The 21,463-nt window shown below is 30.5% G+C and overlaps 1 protein-coding gene across 1 annotated transcript in view; it reads left to right on the plus strand.

Moving 5' to 3' along the window:
* LOC113396157 (protein embryonic gonad-like) overlaps positions 1–21,463 on the plus strand; it is a 116,791-nt gene that overhangs the window by 55,887 nt on the left and 39,441 nt on the right. The window contains exon 2 of the mRNA XM_064217348.1: positions 3,317–3,394. Coding sequence (XP_064073418.1) covers positions 3,317–3,394 — 78 coding nt within the window. The remainder of the gene's footprint in view (positions 1–3,316; positions 3,395–21,463) is intronic.

Consider the following 21,463-nt stretch of genomic DNA (forward strand, 5'->3'; position numbering starts at 1 on the left):
AATCCAATTCAGTATTAGTATGTATTAGATATAAAGCCTTACTGCAGAAACGTTACAAATAGTTAGCATATGGTTGGGCTTTGTGCTAGCAGTCTGAGTAGGTACCACTCACTGATAACACATACTACCGCTAAGCATAAGGTTTGATGAGTAAGTAAGCCAACGTCACTACAGGCACAAGGGAACATCTCACCAAGGTCGGTGGTGCATTGAATATATATGGAATGGTTAATATATCGTACGCTATGTCTATGGTCAGTGGCTATAACCCACCAGGTCGTCCATTTGCCAGTCTAACAAAATATTAATAAAAAAAAAAAAAATTATATCACATTCTAAAATCAAATCATTAAATTTATGCTTTACAAAATTCGAATTCGTAATTTAAAATTACGTATCTCCTGAGCAAAGTCAAGTAAGTATAAGTAACATTGTCGAAATGAAAATGAGTGATATTATGTTAACAGTACGGAGTCACGCCATCCAGTTAACCCTTACCGAACGTGTTATTAACATACATTTATTTAATTTTTTAAGAAAATATACTGAACTTATTTCTCGTTATTTAAAATTGTTTAGTAAAATACACATTGTGAACACGCGATGCTACCTCGCCAATGTTCGCAAGTCATTTAATTTGATTTAAATAATACCAAAATGCTACGTCACTGCTATTGTCATATCTCGATCATTTAATATCATTATATAAACTGTCTACCGCTTTAATACTAACGAATATAATATTTGTATCACAGATAATGTAACAAGTGAGGCTGTCTGTCTTTTAAACTTACTTCATAATTCTTTCCATTTTTCAATCCATCCGCAGTTTTACCTTAGGCCGTGTGGTACCTGTGTTGGTTTCTATCCCCCTGAAAACTCCATGGTTGAGAAGTTAAGACGTTAAAGAATAACTAATTTTCTTTTTGCGCATATTCTTTTACTAAACTTCTGTAACTATTCGATTCGTCTCACTAGTGAAATGTTGTAAATTCACTTATGAGGATACGCTATTTTGATACGTGTAGCCTATAAGTCTTGTAATTATTATAGTCAAAGTTGCATATCATTATCTGTCATTTCAGTCGTGTTCTCATGTGAATTTTAATAATAGAACAACTTTTTTTTTTGTTTAATTATACAATACTAGTCGTCACACAGTTTCGCTCGCGTTTTAGGGGTCAGGCAGGTGATCGATATAAAACCTCCTTGCTTGCGATTCAAGCTTGTTTTATCTCAAATTTGGTTCAGCGATTAAGCCGTGGAAGAGTAACAGATAGGCAGACAGAGTTACCTTTGCATTTATAATTTTAGCAGAGATAATGATTTGGCACTTACGATTACAAATAAATAAAAAAAAAATATTCAAAGAACGTTTTCCATATTTGAACACATATAGTATAAAATGAGAAAGACGTAATACAAAAGATCATTATCATCATATTAAGCGTACAGTGAATGTCTACACAGAAAGATCACGTGACCCGATACTGATCATATACTTAATAAATTTAAAAATATATCCCGAAATTAAAACTTAATGTATGCCTTGTAATGTGTTATACATTACATTCAATACTGAGACATGACAATTCAAAAGTGTTTATATGGACCTCGATACTTAAATAAATAATATTTTAAGTTTGATATTAAATATTATAACTGTTATGAATGTTAAAATAAAGTTACGTTGACATAATTTAAATTCCAATAAAAACCATTTCAATAAAATCTTAATGTAAGTATGGTTTGAATTTAAACACTTTTCGAAATTAGCCTTTGAAACCGTCACTAAAATATAATTGCAAATTTCAATGGATACTAATAATTGCTAAAGTGATATAAATTATGTATTTATACGACCAAATGAACCATCTATTTAAGAAGGTTATGACTAGCCTTAACAAATCCATAGAAATCGTATTACGTAAGACGACGCAAATGACATCTTTAATTTAATTGTGACATACATTTAAACCTCTTCAATTTACAAATGTATACGAATAAATTGACCTTCAATGATCTCTTCATGCTACTCGACTTTTCAGTCAGCAACTCTGATTACAGAGCAATGTGACCTTTATTTGCAGTGCCATAGGGTACAATTGATAAATAAGGCGTACTGTACACGAACGACGTTTAGTTTTTTTAAGATGTAACAACATAATTTCGGCTCTTTAAAAATCAAAACACTACTCGACTCGGGAGTGATTCAGTGGTTCCGAATGTTTTCGTTTTATTATGGGTGTGTCACGATTTTTAACTCAATACGGTTGTACATAGGAATTAAACGTCACACTTGACGTGGATTGCTGTTGTAGAAATACTTTTTATGTAAATATTAGGTAATGTAGATATAGAATTCTCGTACGATCGTTCGAGGTTCGTTTTGACAGTTATATAAATTGTCAATGGAGATGTTTTTTTTATTAAAATGTATTAAACACACATAGAATATTTAAATATTTACGAAGTTTAATTAATTACCTTTAAACGTTGTTGAGGTGATTCGTTAAAAACGCTATTGTTTAAAGAATCATCAATAGTATATTTTATTCGAATTTCAAGGGAAAGAATGGGATAAAAGTATTTTCCTGAGCACCATTTATAATTGAAGCAGTTAATATATTTAAATATTTGGTTAACTTTTTGGTTCTACAGCGTTATTCTGTAAAAACTCACTTCGTTTCTCATTTTTGAAATATTGTAAATTGACTTAAGGTGATAATATGCTATTTTGATGTATGTGTCATTTAAATTATTAATTTATTATTATAAGAAGTTAGTATCACATATTATTTTTTATACATTCCGACGTTCTGCGGTGAGTTTCGAGTATTGTCTTAGAGATAATGCAACCTTATTTGAATTATTTTATTTATTTTATTGACAGACTTATTACAAAGTTTTTTATACTTAGTGTTAGGTTAAAGTTCTGCTACTGGTTGTTTAGTTTTTAATTATATTTTTTAAAGTCGTTGACCTGAAGATATTTCACCTGTAAAATGTATATTGCAATAATAAGCATAATACAATAAATATATGCAGTATTTAGTGGTTAAAAGGTTTAAACATAAAAATAATAACATTTTAGTTTGTGTGTTTATTATTTTTATCGTTATTTAATTGTTTGTCTTTTATAAATGATTTGCCCCTAACATTCTTTGTTCAGTTTTGGTTGGTTAGTTCAACACTGGAAGAAAATACCTGTAGACATTACTTTTCACCTTGCATAACAAAATTAATAAAATAAATACTTAGTACTGCTAGATGCGTGTTTGAAGAAAACTTAATAGTTTTTTTTTCTTTTTTTCAGATGAATCAGCAATGTAAAGTCTGTGGGGAGCCTGCAGCCGGTTTTCACTTCGGCGCTTTCACGTGCGAAGGTTGCAAGGTAAAATAATCCTTATTTAATATTAAATTAATGAGAAAAATAGTCCTTATTCCGCTATCAATTTTTTAAATTATTTTTTTTATATTTAATGTCATTAAGACAGGGTCCGACTGTCTACCCTATACATTTTACCATCCGGAGATATTTTTCTTGAAGAATGAAGTATTATTTGTGGTAATTTTAAATAATTCGTTGCCTATTCACAAGATAAGATATCAACTATTTAATTTTTAACGTTCTAACAAGCGGCTTGTATTAAAATTATGTACGATTGTTTTTTAATCTTACGTTAAAACGTAAATCACTTCCACTGTAGTTTCATAGCTGAGGTCAACAAAAAAAGTTTGAATTCAACCTCTTTAGGTATTTTCAATGTCTATAAACAGATAACTTATTATTAGACAGCCTGTCTGTCTTCCTTACGAATAAAAACTGGATTTATGCCAACCAACGTCTACTGCTTCCATATTGCCATTCAAGTGTCAATCCCAGGATTCAAATGGTAGTCTAGACATGTTTTAAGACCTACTTCCAAGTCTACCGCATTTTATAACTATAAAAAGGTGTTAAAATATTTGTATGTGGCGAGTGTCCGACATAATTTATCAATCTACTTTTATGTGATGAAAATTTATGAAGTTTTTAGGTAGTTCTTTTTTTAAATTTATCATAAAACCGTGACTCGATCGTTTATTGTTTTTATATTATATTTTATAAGGGCTTATATACAGGGTTATTGGTAATTCGACGTATTCCCGTTAGGAGGTGATAGGGGTGACTATTTGTGATAATTTTAACCCCCATATGCATGATGCAAAAGTGAACCATTTTTTAGGTATCACGTTTTTTTAGATTTTTTTCAAAATAAGTCAAAATCGCAACTTCAAAAATTTATTAAAAAAAAAGTTTCGATTAAAATCTACTTTTTTCTTCATAGTACTTACAGTGTAGTAGTTGACGATGATGGAAGTTAGCGAGAATCAATGGTAGGTAGTCAGACCGTCAAGTTGTATAAATTCGTATATGGTTTTAAATTATAAAAAATAACGTTATTGCATGGGTTATATGGGTGTGAAATTTCCTAACAGGTTCCGTTTTAGTGTTGCAACTTTTGTAACGAGATTTTTAAAAAATAACGTCTATTTTTGAGTCGTTAATTGTATATTTTTTTGAGAAATAATATCATTTATTATACGTGTATAAGTACGAAAAAGAGTTTCACTTCACTTATATACTGGCCGCTCTTAATAAATCTATATTAGCAAACATAATAATTTACAAAAAATATTTATTTCTCGTAAGAGTCTACTTGAATACATTTTATTTTATTTTTTGTATTAAATCTCATTGTGATAAACATTAGTTTATTAATTTATTCAATAATAATAATAAACTGAGAAAATTGCTTTCATTAACAGTGATTAACTTTTGTTGTTATAAATAATATCTTAAGATGAAAATTTTTATACAAGATATAAATTATAGAAACATAAGTGGTTTTGAACAAGAAGTGTGTTAGACCTATAAATTATTATCAAATTTGTTATTGGTCACAAGTAATGTTGTATGATTAATGACTATGTCGGTGCCTTATTACGAATAACGATAGCAAAAGCAAGAGGAACTGTCGCTATTGAAAATTAAAATTATTAAATATCGATAAAAATTATAATTTTGATGTAGGTATATTTTAAATATGTAATTACATTATAATACATAGAAAATTGTAAGCGCTTAGTGATGTGCTGTACGATAAATCAAAATCGATAAAACAAGTATTGAAGTTTAAATTTGTCATACCGAATCTTAGTTATGAATCGTCTTATAAATTAAATAAATAAATAAACTCATAATAAATAAATTCCCAGTTGCTATCGCATTTAAAACGAGACGTTACTCAAGATCAAGGCGCGGCGGCAAATTGTCGCGTCGGTGCGCAAGCAATTTACTACCCCGAATCAATTTGCCAAGTTTTTGTCGCGATAATGTCGCTCGATTCAATTTTCTGTTAAGTGCGCCTCAGTACCGCCCCCTGGGCTGTTTTGCGCTAACGGATCGGTACTAAGCTCTACACAATAAATTATATCTTACGTTCAACTATGTTACAGTTTTGTAATGTAGATTTATTAATACTATTTATATAATGTAGTATATGTTAAACTATCTGACTGATAATTTCAATACTCATTCAAAATTAGTGATAGACAAAGTATAGACTTTGATTGGTATAAACCGGTTCGAAATCGGAAACTAACCAACGAACTAATGCCGAAAGAAATTCTTTATTAATCAAATGTTGTTACTGTTTACAATGAAAGGCTGTTATTGTAAAAAAAAAAAAAAAACTACAAGCACGTATTCATAATGTGACAAAGTCGCTATTGAAAAAAATAGTTCTTTAAAGATGAAAAATTATTATTATTATTATTAATTTGTCAGTGTTTCTATGTTACGAGGAACAGTCGACATCTTTCACGGGGCCATTTCATCTTGATAAATGACGTAACTGAAACCGAAATAGCTGATAATAATATTATTAATACTTAAAGTTAATTTGTAATTAGCTTATAGCGGCACTTATTAACCACCAACTATACGAGTGATGGAAACTTCGAATAATATTCGTACAATAATATATATTAACAGTCACAAAACGATGACAATTTAAAAATAATACGTTACACTTATAAACGCTTAAACATATTCTACTATTAAATTTATTCCTATTATAGCGACGATAAAATAATTTAATACATGTCGAAAAGGTGAAAATACGAATGTAAAACAACACGAATAAAAAATATAAGATTAACTTATTATGAATACAATTTCAATATTTATATATTAAACATGTAATGATAATTAATCAAATAATAAAAGTAATAATATTAAATCAAATGCAAAGTAATAATTAATTTTACAACAGACACGTAATTAGTTATTTCACGTCAATAGTAATTTAAGTTTGTGGGGGACTGGTTCCAGTTGTCAATATAATTATATATTTCCCAAGTGAGTTTCGAATCGTCAATATCAAAAATCAAAATTAAAATTATTACACAAATTTATGATACGTGTAAGATACCATCGGTTCGGAATGTAGATTCTACCGAAGAAACTTAGTAGTTACTCATTTCCAACATTTGAAATACAATTATATGTAATAATATCCTGGTTTAAAGTCAACAAGTCCTAGTTCCACGCTTTTTTATCATCTATATAAAATGTAATTAAATTTAAGTTGCCACCGACTCAGAATTTAGGTTATTCTGAAAATAGCCGGGAATTAAATCTTGTATATATCTTGTCTACAAAATATATTACACATAGTAAATATATTAAAAAAATCTTGACTAATTTATAAATTTATAAGGTTAGCATTGATGAGTCGTTTTAGCTAATATTGCTGTATAATTCTTATTGACAAATATGTTAATTTATAAAGAATCATAAAAAGAATTATATTATTTTATGTGATTGTTGTAAAATTAATTAAGAATTTTATGTGTCAGTAAAATTTATATATATCATTTTATTAACATTAAATATAAAATCAATTGTTTTTAAGTGAACCAAATTATATGATCATTTAATTATAATAAGATAAGGTAAACGGGAAGGAAAACGTCATGAGGAAATTTCTAACCTCAAAAGGAAATTTCTAGGTTTCGGATGGAAATCTGCTTCACGTGTATTCAAGCCTTTAATTGAAACTGGTGAAAAAAATATCAAATCTATTGCCGGCTAAACAGATTGCACCAGAAATCACCAAATCTGAAAAAGTCATTATAATGTAGAGCGTGCTAATTTGATCCCTATCTGAATGATATAAAGTTAAATTTATGTTAACTGTTAACTTTCTTCTATTTATGGCTTCCTCTATCTTGTTTTGATATCAGTAATTAGGTAGACGTTTTGAAGCACCTCACATACGAAATTAACATTCGCCTCCGCCATACTGTCTGTTTGTTTAACGATTTGGGATCGTTATCCACAGATCGAGTAGAGCTGAGCGATCCGATCGAAAGATAATTTTCTTGTGCCATAAAAAAATACAGTATAAATCTATTTTATCAACGAAAAATTTTCACCAACCAATTCATTCTCGACACGGGGTTCGAGTCCAGGATCTAGATTATACAATCTTACAAGTTAGCTGCTAGAACGACTTGCAGGCTTAAAGATTAAATCATGACATCAAACTATCGTTGATTTCTGATGCAATAAAAAAATCATAATACAAATTTATCGCAACGCATTGCATTCATCGTTGATGTGAAACAAACTTTAAAAAACCGCATAGCTCTTGATAAGATGCTTAGCATAATTAAGAATTTATTCAAATTAATTTAATAAAACACAACCGGTGGACAATGAGTGGGCGTATAGGCCGATATGATATGATAAGGTCCGTCCGAATGAGTTCGGTGTCATATTTCATATAATTATACATAGAGGTATGTGCATTTATTAGATGAACATATTTTAAATTATATTATACAGTAATAAAATCTATATCTTATTTCTACTGGATGTTTTTTTATGATAAACAAGCAATGAAAACAAATTACGAAATTTTGAACTGTTTGTTGTTACCGTTACGAATTGACTTTGAGTTACTGAACTTTTTAATTTGACATCGGGGAATGAATGAAAAACGGGTCGACTCTCTATGAATGGTTTCTTCACTTTCATGGAACAGTGGAACAGAGCAATATGATCGTAGAGCCAAGGCGCATGTCATAAGTCCCCATTTGTTTAACGAACCATTAAGTAATGAAGTACATTATACTTGACTTTAGTTAAGTTTAAAAGTTGATTAGAATATCGTTCCGGAATATTTAATTAATAATAATAATTTATTCACATACCTAAAAAACCAATGGACGCAATTTTTTTTTTTTGCTTATTAACTAAATCTAGGGCTTTCACATTATAATCTTTAGTAGTCGACCTCTGACCCCGAAACTAATGCAAATTATCATATCAGAGTCAGCGATTCCTCAACAATTTATTGCACACTAGATTTCTAAATTAGGAACAAATTCAAAAATGTTGTAATAAATGTTTACATATAAAAAAAAAAGAAACGAAAAAAGAGCAAAATAATACACTTAAAAATAGTATAGTTATTAGTGGTTTAGACTTTTGCGTATAACAAAAGATAATTATCTCAGTCACCATCAAAGTAGGTTTATGAAATTTATTTAAAAAAGGTCTCACTAAATCCTGCTTGTAATAGCCGGTGTTTTAGTTTCCTCGGTGGAAGGGCCTCAGGAAACTTCAGGTGCAGAACCAACGGTTTTACGTACAAATTTGGGCTTTGAATTATTTTGATTTATTCGATGGAGAAAACCCAATATTTTTTTCCAGTCCGACATGGGATTTGAATCCTCGGAATCTATTACCTATTGTCTGTGCATGGATATTTATAATAACAGTGTAATTTATATTATTAAATTACGATTATATATATTAACGTGATTTTTAGAATACAAAGTGGGTGTCTTCAATAGCCTAACATTAGCGACCGCCCGTAGTCTCGTTCAGATCACTTTTATCGATTCTAATAATAGTTGAATTATTAATAGTTGAATTATTAATGAGATTATTTTATTTGCAATTTGTGACACATTCTATTTTATAGCTGTATAAATATGACGACGAACATTTAACTGATACATTGCTTATATTCGATGACCGATATAAATATGTCGTGTTATAGCGTTTAATTATATTGTTTTTCTTTATTAATTTCGTTATTTATAATACTTATTACTATTCAATAGTTCAATGAACTTTGTGATGATTTCGTAAATAATCCGATAGCAATATTTTATTCGCGAAATTCGATTGGATGACATTTCAAGGATTTTCAGCTAGGAGCTGTGATTAATGTTAGGAGAATACAAAAAATCTAACGAAGTACATTCGAGTAGTTTTGAAAAAGATTGAGTAAAAGCAACAACTAAGAAATACCTCACTGCTGGACAGAGGTCTTCTTTGGTCTTGAGCAGAAGGTATGGAAATATTTTCTCCAGTATTATCATTTATTTACATAAGAATTATTCAAATCAAATCAAATCAAAATATACTTTATTCAAGTAGGCTTTGACAAGCACTTTTGAATCGTCATTTAATAAACTATTTAAAGTAAAGCTACCGTTCGGAATGTAGGTTCTACCGAGAAGAGCCGGCAAGAAACTCAGTAGCTACTCTTTTTCAACGTCTAAAAATACAGTAATGTTAGTTAAATACAATAATATATGTATGTCATGTCTCCTGCCTCGAAGTCAACAAGCATTAACTCCCCGCTTTTTTATCATCAATATAATCTTGTATCGAATAATATGCCTTCTTTACCAATGTATTTTTTACAAATGACTTGAATCTATGAAACGGCAAAGTTAAAAATTATTAGCACTAAGTCCTTATATATAAATATACAAATATAAATTAAAAATAGGTACTGTATAAATCTTGACCGCGTCGAATGAAGAAGAACGCTAGCAGCATTTCCCCGTTGACTCGCAATTCCGATCCTCTGGGCAAAAAACGAACCAGCCCTCCTGTCAATTTTGTGCAAGCCTGATTGAGTACCACCCATTCTTCTTATACTGCCAATAAACAATATTTAGTATTGTTGTACTCCAGTTTAAAAGTTGGGTGAGCTAGTGTTACAAGTACCAGAGACATAACATATTAGTTTCCAAGGCAGAGGACTCTTCAAAATTTTCCTGTAAGACCTCGTATCATAAACCCAAATAATTTAAAAACTTAACAATGCTTGTACAGGTTTGAACTCGTAATCGGCATTTAGGATTCACGTATTCTAAACACTAGTTTACCTCGACTTTTAAATAAAAATATGACAAACAAAACAATAAGTATTTTTTCAAGAGCTCGATGATTAAACGTTCGTTAAATAAGCAATTAACGCTAAAACGTTTATGATAAGATCTAAATAATACGCAAAAGTTCTTATGTCAGAAATGACTGGCGTCGAATATAGTTTAAAAAAAAAAACAAAATCATTACTCAACACGAGTCTAACAAAGGTTCTTTACAGTATTTTATAATATGAACATTATTTTTAAAATAAATTAATTCATATCATATAAAAAATAAGTTAAATGTTTTTTTTTTTTTTCCTGAAACGGAGTAACTTTTTTGCTGACGTTGACGTAATATGTTATTTAATATTTCGTATCAATTAATTTTAATAATACATTAACTGTTTAACCAATTATGTGTTTTATTCATTCGAGTGTGAAATCAATGATAACAGAAAAGTAAAATCAGTGGTTAACTAAACACCAGTTAAACAACGTTTATAAGAAAAGGCAACGTTTACTAAATACCAAATTACGAATATCACACGAAACGTCAATGAAATTTCAAAACCATACATTAGTTATTCATAGCGTGTAAGCACATTATACATAATTATATCAACCCGATCCCCAATTTAATACACTTATGTTACATAAAGTTTTACACGAGGAAAGATCAAATTATGGTAAAATTAAATTTCTTTTTTTATATCTTATCAAAATCGCAAAAATCAATAAGTTTGTTTTTGTTTAACATTAACAGCAAATGTAAATTTCCCCCTGCTGGGATAACGCCTCTTCTCCCTTTGAGGACATGGTTTGGAGCATATTCCACCACGCTGCTCCAATGCGTATTGGTGGATACGCATGTGGCAGAATTTTGTTGAAATAAGACACATGCACGTTTCCTCACGATATTTTCCTTCACCGCCGAGCACGAGATGAATTATAAACACAAATTAGCACATGAAAATTCAATGGTGCTGGTCTGGGTTTGAACCCGCAATTATCGGTTAATCGATTAATTGGGCCATCTCGGCTCTGAAAGGGAACAATAAGTTAGTTTTTGTTTACGTTAACATAATTAAATTATCTTTAACATGTGCTCACTAGCGAATTTAAATTCCAAAAGAAATACATTTAAAGTGAGCTCATAATACCTTTTAATTGTAATGAAGTACTGGTCCTAGCGAGTAAACAACTATTTCGATAACAGTTAACAAAAAAAATATCTTCAATAAGAAGTGACATGCTTAATCAAAAATCTAATTAGACGTGAGATATCGAACAATGAATCATAAACATCGATTTCAAAAGACATTTAAACACATAAGAAATTTGTATCGGCTCCCGCGCCTGATTCCACACATTTGAATGTCATTATAAATTTATACAAAGCCATAAAAATTTGATATTCATTTGATGATCGGAGTGAAAGTCAACACGCGTATTTGCTGCGAACGATTCGAATTTCGCCCAGTTAAGTAACATCACTAAATCAGACGCAACACCAAATTTAAGCGTGGTTAACGGCATCAATACTTACTTTCATTTCTTTTGTGGACGCTGGGACAGGGCGTACCAATGTCGATCATTCAATCGATTTTGAATCGATTCGTGATTATATCGGATACGAATTATATCAATGCACTAACGGTAGTGATTTGTGATTTTCTAACGCTGATTAGGTCTATTGTTAAATTTTTGGAGTTCAAATAGTATGCTCATTAAAATCCAGGTATGAAACGTGCGCTAGATATTATCGATTGATCATTATTGAATGATTTAGAAGTTTTTTAGGTTGATGGAAATCATAGAATGTTTGCAATTATATTCGATTCTAATGAATAATTTTATAATAGCAATCGTGGTGGAGCTTACTGTAATTGAAATACGGCAATAAAAGGACATACTGTATAACACTGACTAGAAATGTTATCAACTGGTAACAAAAACTGTCGTGTCCCAAGAGAAATATATATCAGTAGATATGTTTATTGCTCCAAGGGTGAACGATTTTAAAAATTAAATGATTAAATAATGAGTTCTTTGAGGCGCTTGAATCCTAAATATTATGAACTTCGATCTATGGATTTCAAAATGTTAAGGAGACTTGAGTTATTGCTCTTTCATATATTTGTTAAGTTTTTTTTAATCTTAATAAATATAAACTAGTTTGTATTATTTTGCTGTCTTTACTCTGCTGTCTCACGCACACTAAGACACCTTGTAGCTCACATACTAGTGTAAGTGCATTACTATGCATGCCGATAAGAATTTAACGTGGAGAATATATATATACTGATATTAATAATTTTAACAGAAATAATACTTTTAAAGTATTTGGCAAAATATTATAGAGAAGTTTTAAATTATATATTTTTATTTTATTTCGTCTTGTAATCATAAAGAACCTGATAAAACTCGTATTCATATAAAAAAAATACATGTTTCATTTATACATATAGAAAATGAAAGTAGATCACACAGAAATATATTTTTTTTTTATAAAAGCTCTGAATCACATATTAGCATGCAAGGTGAAATATTTATTACACCATCAAGAAACCTATTTGCTTATCTGCCTTCCTAATAAGATATTAAAATATTGATTACGATTTTCTACGAAATGTTAAATAATAATGAGTGCTTGGCAAATATTGGCCAAGGCGGAAGTTTTCAAAGGAGACTAGCTAAGTGCCCAGTGCGTAATATAGTGCACATGTGCGTGTGTGCAATTGCACGCTCTCTTCCCTCACATACACAATCTGATGGCACAACGAATCAGACCCGAAAAAGATCGAGCAACAAGACATGCTTGGATTTTTTTTAACAGAATTCCCAATGTTTTTTTATGAACTGGATTGAACTTTTGTTCATTGTCTCAGGATTCGCAGCCGTATAAACTACGGGTAGCTACTAGACCTACGAAATATTAACATTTAAATTTCGTATTATATAAAAACGCAGTTAATCCCTTAATACGATGTAACCAGGTTAAAACATGCTAATTTAATTTTAATTCCATCAATTTCATCACAAGATTAAATATTAATATGAAGTTAGTTGCTTAATAGATCTTATGATTATTGTATTAAGAACTAACAGTAATTTAACTAGGGATGTAAGAGCGCTTACACACTATCGACAAGACGATATTTTAAATTGTCTATTAATTAATTTTAATTTATTTTGCTCAAATGCGAATATAAAACCTAGAAACGATGTAACCTATTTAACGTATATATGATTCAATAACATTTTAATCACTTTTGACACATGACATGGCTTATGACATAGCTGTCGCGTGGCAGTCACTGGTGCCTTGATACGAAATCGGGTTCTTCATACGATCTAATGAAATACATATATGTATATATATATATATATATAAAATTAAATAGTTTTGTTTGTATATTTGAACTAACGAATCTCAGGATTACCAGTCTGATTTGAATGAAACTCATTGGGTGAGATAAGTTCATTTATTGAGAAAGTTTAGAGACTGACATCACGTTACGGTCGAGGGAGTCTGAGCTGTATCTAGATCATATTCGTCAGTGGATGGAGGAGGAAAGGTTAAAGCGTCAAAATAGTAATTTGTAAAATGTTATCTAAAGTTAAATCAATAAACCTCACTTTTTCAAATTCAATAAGATCAGTAGTTACATTTTCTATTTAATGTTTACTATAAATAACTGAATTTTGAACGAGTGGATAAAACTTTAAAAGTTTTAAGAGCAACTATATATTAAATTTTTCGTATTTTTAAGTTTATATATAATTATATTAATCACTGGTATACATCTTTACCTTTTATAAAATATAATGTTAAAAATCAATCAAAATTAAATAGGGCTATCTTTAGTGTCGTAGTGTGTGCGTTAACCTTTAATGACATGAAATTTCGAAGGCCATCGTCACCTTTCTCGGAAAATAACAGGGAATCATAAATAAGGTTGCAGTAATTGTATCAAATTGTTGGCAATCACAAGAGCCGACTCGACCCACCGCCGAGATCCGATCAAGCTCGTAACACTCAATTTTCTTACGAAAATTCGATCGAGGCAAAATTTTGATTAAAATAAAATGGAAAGTTTTTTGGACCTTCGTTTTTTGAATTAAAAAAAAAAACGTAATGACAAATTGACATTTTAAGTCTTGTCACATTTGGAACAATGAGTTAATTATATAAATGTTATGTATTACTTATTTTAAGGAGACGTATAAGTAAAACTAAACTGCAGATATAATATATTTGATTATATAATTATATTGAATTTCGGGAGTCTTTGAGTCAAATGAGAATATCTTGGAAGAGCATATTTGAATAATGTATAGTTTTGTTTGATTTGTATTGAAATACAATAAAAGTGGAATACATATTTCAAACAAAACGTCGAGATGGCCCAGTGGTTAGAACGCGTGCATCGTAACCGATGTTTACTTCCAGCACCACTGATTTTTCCTTTGCTTAATTTATGATTATAATTCATCTCGTGCTTAGCAGTGAAGTCATTGTGAGGAAACCTGCATGTATCTAATTTCAATGAAATTTTACCCTGTATCCACCAATGAGCATTGCAGCGTGGTGGAATAAGCTCTATATCTTCTCCTCGAAGGGAGAGAAGGCCTTAACCCAGCGGGGGGACATTTACACGCTGTTACTTAGGTTTATACAAATAGTGGTGAGATCGTCCAGTAGATAGAATCTCTTGGATCTTAGGCTTGAATTACGCACTTCTCATGCATTTCTATTTTTAATTTAAATTACGTTGACGGTGAAGGAAAATATAGCACGCCTAACCGTAAAGCTTACAAGTATCAAATCAATTACTAAAACATTTTTTCGATAAATATTTCACGTCGGAGCATCGTTTTCGCCAAGCTAATTCAAGTTTTACAAAATATGATTTTCATAATTTTTAAATAACCCGCTAGAATACTACCGTAACCAAATTATATTCTAACAATAATTGTATAACAAAACACCATTGTTACTCAAAAAGTTATAACATAAAGTAATATTGATCACTGAATCGTATTTCAATCAGAAGCTCAGTTACAAATAATCAGTGTGCTCCTCATACTTTATACGACCATCGCATTGATTTTGACATTTTATAGTTTTAATAAGTCGTAAAATATGGTTGTAAAGATGTTATTTATCGTGATATACATCGAATTTCAGTGGCGTCTCGAATCTGTATAGGCGTAAGAATTTCTTCATCAACGGTAGCGGCAGTTATATATGTAAAAATTTGATCGTAGGTGTAATTAAATGCCCAATATGGCAAGCGTGGTAATCACTCTAAACTAATGATGATCGTGACTTTGTTTGCTATTTGAAATATATTAAAGTATATCTACTTGAATTGTTTAGTATTAGTAATAGTATTTTTTTTTTTTAAAGTTTAGGCTTGTTGATTATTTTATATATGTACTCCAGTACAATTTGACAATAGAATTTTATTTGAATCGCAATCATTGACAAACTCAGTGCGTGTTTGAAATCGCTATTAAATTAATCAATATGTTGTTTTTACCTAGAGAACAAAAATCTACTACTCACATAGAACTACCATTGAATTTCTACGTAATGTATTTTTGTTTTTATTTCTTCGCCTTACGAGTATCTACGATGAAGGAAAATATTTAGACAAAATGTAGCATATGTCTGTAATCAAATCGTCACGGTACCGTGCGCAAGCGATGTCGTGATATCCCCCCAAGGGACGGAGTGGGTACTGCTGTTTTTTTAAGTAGGTATTCCGCTGTGCTGGGGCGTACCACGCGGTTTAGGCACCGGCCCACGTATAACCCCACTTCATGAGGGCAAATACGTAAGTGCGTATTTCTAGCGAGAAACAAAATAAAATAAAACCTACAAAAAACATTCTATCTATAGTATTGCTATATTTATGGTATCTGACTATACATATTATATACAATATTGTAAATATTCCTTAAACTGACTTGAAAAAAAATTTATATGTTTTTTTTTATCCGCACAAACACAAATCTAGTCATTTATAGTATTAGTTATGAAGATATCTTAAACGTAGTTTAGCGTTCATTAGGGTCTGATAAAAAAAATTAATTGAAACAGTTTAGAAACTGACCTCACAGCCATCAAGATATTAATCTTAAGGCTTTTTTTCGTCTTAAAACAAAAATGAATTTTATCTCGGAAATAAATCAATAATTAACTTAAGTTTTATGTAAAAAAAATTGATGAAAATGATATAACTACGTCATTTATACTGGTTTTCATATTATAACTATTGAAGACCCAGCTTCAAGTAAATAGGAACGTCAAATAATTAACAATATTTAATATAGTTTACAATATTTATTTTTCCAGTTTTTGTTACAATCATCCATTATCTTCCGCTTTTCAACCCAGATTCACAATTCCTCTGTCAAATTCAAAAATATTCTTCCTCTACTTTTATTATAAAAATGTCAAACCAAAAAGTATTCATCACATTTATATAATTCTGTGATTGAAAATAACTCAATAGCTAAAAGCTATACAACCTTAAATGATTATTTATAAATATTTTATGTAAAATAATTTATAGGCTTACACTATACATATATAATAAAGCATTTTCATTATAAAAAAATAAGCCATATTCACACTTTACAAATATGGTTTTATCTTGACTGCTTCGTTAGGCTAGTAGCTAACTGTAGAGTCCTAGGTTCAAATCCGGATTGGGCATTAATTTATTTTTCTTCTTTGATCGTAAATTCCTTTATTCGATATAGAAGCATTACACTTATTGGTTGTCAAATTGAAAACTACCACCGGTCCGGAAAAGAATATATCCATACCTGATTACATTTTCATGTATCTAGTAGCAGGTCCTGTACCTGAACTCCGTCTAGTTGTTTCAAAATTCCTATCCAATTAATAATATAAGGATTAGAGGAGTAAAGGAATACATTGTACTTAATTTAAAGCACACACTTTTGCAATATAGTATGTCTTGACCAGTGAAGTAGTCCTCTGTGCGAAAAGTTAGTCAGGGTGCCATAATTACGATTAAGTCTGATGCTCCAATTACAAGATGATTACTTTATCCAGCAGCGTAATGCTTACGGACTGATACTATGAAGATACATTGTAAGAAGTGACCTTTGTGATGTCTGTCTGTGTCTGTTCTGCAAATAAGATTGCAAAGGCAACCTTGAGGCCGAATGGTAATTTTCCTTATACTTGTAATTATATTCGTTCACTATATTCATACGGAAAAATGTGCCTCGTTGTTTAGTAGTCAGCTTCAGAAACCTAGTTTTCCACTAAAAATCAAGATTTTCTGTCTAGAAATTTTCACAAGGCCCGTAATACGGATATTGATATTGTACCATGGTCATGGCTAACCATCGAATTATGAGAGTGTATTTATTTTTCCGTACACTCCTGCACTAAACGTTCAGTTTTAAGAACGACCGTCTTGCCTGAAAATCGGTCGTGAAATATTATATTATTAATACCAAATGTGACAATGATTTCTTCAAATGTAAAATTCCTAATGAAGTGTTAATGATATAAATACTTTGATTAAATGGTATATAGCATAAGCACCACGCAATCACAAGGGAGTTGAGAGCGGTGGAGAAGGGGAGCATGTCGGCAGAAGAGAGCCTCATGTCGCGGAAGACAGGCCGATAAATGTTCCACATCGATAAGATTCATTCAATTGAGTAAATTAGAAACTTATTAAATCCTTATATAGCTTAATAATTTCATCAGACAAAATAATTGCTTGTTAATAAAAACAAAAGTAATTTATAATTCAATAGACAAACTGGTCAGAAATTCACGAAGCAGTCGCCTCAGAATCAACGCAGCAGGTGACTGTGTCGTGCTGGGTTCTCGTTGATAATCCCACTGAGACCGGGTACAGATGATAGACGTTTAAAACTAACGTTAAAATTATAATCATTTATGCTTCTAATTATATTTACAAATGACAAATATTTAATTAATTTATATGAAATAAAATAATTATTAATCTTCATGGACATTAAAAAGACCGATAATGTTATTTTCTTATAACAGGAACTTGGAATTCAAGTTGGCGACGATCCCATTTCATTTATTTTTGTCACCCTTATGGATAACTGTACTCAAAATTAAAAAAAAATCGTTTTATAAAAATAATACAATCAATTTAAATACAATAAACATAAAACAATAAACTTTATTGTATTACATACATTACATTAGCAGCCTGTTAATTTCTCATTGCTGGGCTAAGGCCTCCTCTCCCTTTGAGGAGAAGGTTTGGAGCATATTCCACCACGCTGCTCCAATGCGGGTTGGTGGAATACACATGTGGCAGAATTTCGTTGAAATTAGATACATGCAGGTTACCTCACGATGTTTTCCTTCACCGCCGAGCACGAGATGAATTATAAACACAAATTAAGCACATGATAATTCAGTGGTGCCTGCCTGGGTTTGAACCCGAAATCATCGGTTAAGATGCACGCGTTCTAACCACTGGGCCATCTCGGCTCTCTGTATATTGTATATAATAATACTAATAATTAACATTGGTATAGCCTCGATGTGAAGGAATCTGACATTGCAATGGTACAAATAAACTGCCAGCAGGGTATGAGAGAACGTTCTTACTCTTCTGCCGTGAAGTATTTGTCATCGTGGCATACTCTTGCTACATAGATGAGATATTTATTGGACGTGCCATCGAACACAATTTAGAAATTATGTCAAAACATTACTGAGGTTCTGCTTGTGTAGGTGTTTTTAAAGCGACACATTAGGTTGTAATAAATCATCATAATATGTATTTATAACGTTTGGGAATTAATCTTTGTGTTCTATATTCGAATTATGTTTTGACAGTTAAATGAAGGTATGTAAAAAAAAAAATTTGATTTGATTCATTTGATTGTAAATTAGTTGATTTTTTAATGGACTCCGATAATTTACGCGGAGGGGCGTGTCAATATATAAACAAATCTAGGACTTAAACTTTAATCTATTTCCAATTCTTGTAACAATTTATGGGCTCAAAAGTATAATGAGGAAATTAGGAGATAAATAGTGGATCTCTTTAATTTTCAAACGAAACTTAAAAATAATAAGTATATTTGTATAGAAACCGTGAAAGTTGTATAGAACATTAGAACAAAATTGAAAATTGTTCCAAGTTTAATGACTATTTTCAATATCTAACCTAATCAAGGTTAAAATTTCAAGTTAGTTGTCAAATGTAATAAATAAAAATCTCTTGTATTCTTTTTTTGAAATATTATTTAAATATCAGTACCTCTATCAACACATGCCATTTCCATCTTAAGTTCTGTTCTGTATTTCGAACACTTGAATGGTGTTATTTGCGATGTACTTTTAAAATTTATTGTCGGTACCCGATCGTGAAACGTTTATAACTGCGAATGTTAGATCTTCATATATTTTGAATACTATGTATATATGTGTTTTCGTATTCAATTACAGATTCCATATTAAATGTTTATATGTAAGATTTTAAGAATGATAGTTTTTCATTACGTTATGAGTTGAGTTTTACCAACTAACCTTATGATTCTGAAACATTCGTCAACGTCAAATAACTAATTTTGATTTAAGGAGAACGCTCAATTGTCGGTTGTGATCGATGATCTTATTTCTCACTATTTTATTTGCAACTAAAACTTCTTAATTTTGAATTCATTTTATCGTGTAATCAGCATTAGATTAAAGTTATCTTAAAAATGGCCGAGTAGTTAGATCGCTTGCATCTTAGCCGATGATTGCGGGTTCAAGCTCAGGCAAGTCCCACTGAAGTCCCGTGTGCATAATATGTGTTTATAATTCATCTCATACTCGGTTGAAGAAAAAGATCGTGAGGAAACCTGCATGTGTATAATTTCAAGCAATTTTTTCCACATGTGTATCCACCAAACCATATAGCAAACTTTCTCCTTAAAGGAAAAGGAGGATTTAGCCCAGCTGTGGGACGTTTACTGTTACTTTTGAATGAAATCATGCAAGTTGCATGTATTGGATTTCACTACATTATGTCACACCAGCCCACATTAGATCATCATGGTGGAAAAAACTCCACAGCTTTGTTTTAAAGAGTGGACCTTTTTATCGAGGTCTAAAATAAAAGTTTGCATGCATACAATATTATAAAATGAACTAGTTTAATAGCAATTTTACGCAAGTATACCCACGATATGCATTTCATAATAAAAATCACACGATCGTATTGAATTTATAGTAATAATATTTAATTGAAAACAAGATAATGACTGATATTAAGATCTGTTACTCGTCTTATTAGCATGCCCATGAACATTCTACAAGTAAGTGTTTTGGTCATTTACATAATACAAATCTTAATCCATAAAATAACTACTAGTAATATAAACTCTATGGTTACTTTACTATTGTGACCTTTATTGCTTACGTAATAGGATATATTTAAATAAATAATCCGAACTAAAATAACGTGTAACATCTGAGCTACAGCATCGAAGTATAAAGTTGCAAATAAACGTCGTTTTAATTTCAATACAATAATCTCACGATCATGGCAACATTGTAAAGCGATGCACCGTAAAATACGAATAAGCGTATCCGAACACGTTAAGGGCTTGTCGTTTTATTTGAAACGTTTATAATTATTATTGTGAACTATCATCGCCCTGATTTCGTTTCGACTACGAATATCATTTGAATTTTTTTTTTATTGTGTGATGTCACTTTTTGTATCTGGCCAGTATAAAAACTAAAGGCAATTATTGTTTATTGAATGACTCGATGATTCATTACACTCATTAGTCAAAATCGAGTCGAACAGTATTGTTTTGTAATATGTAACTGTTCTTAATAAAAATCGATTATGTACATAATCGGTGTATCTATATTCTACAATAATTTTCAACTGAATGTTTTTTTTTATTGGGAAGGTGGAGCAACAATTTGACAATCTGTTTGATTACCTTGCCCTTAGACGTGACACGTATAAACAACTCATTTCATCGATAATGCGTCACCAAGTACGGGATCTAAGATTTTATGTCTTTGGTGCATAGAATTGTACTGGTTCACATTTTAAACCATATCAGAGCAATAAAAAATATTGTTAAATACTACAAAAACTAAAAATCCAGGAAAACAAAACTGTTTATCTCTATTCTTCGTCAAAAGATTTTCGTAAAATATTTCTTGTACATCCTGCATAACTTT

Source organism: Vanessa tameamea, chromosome 16, assembly GCF_037043105.1.
Source record: "Vanessa tameamea isolate UH-Manoa-2023 chromosome 16, ilVanTame1 primary haplotype, whole genome shotgun sequence".
NCBI classification, from domain to species: domain Eukaryota; kingdom Metazoa; phylum Arthropoda; class Insecta; order Lepidoptera; family Nymphalidae; genus Vanessa; species Vanessa tameamea.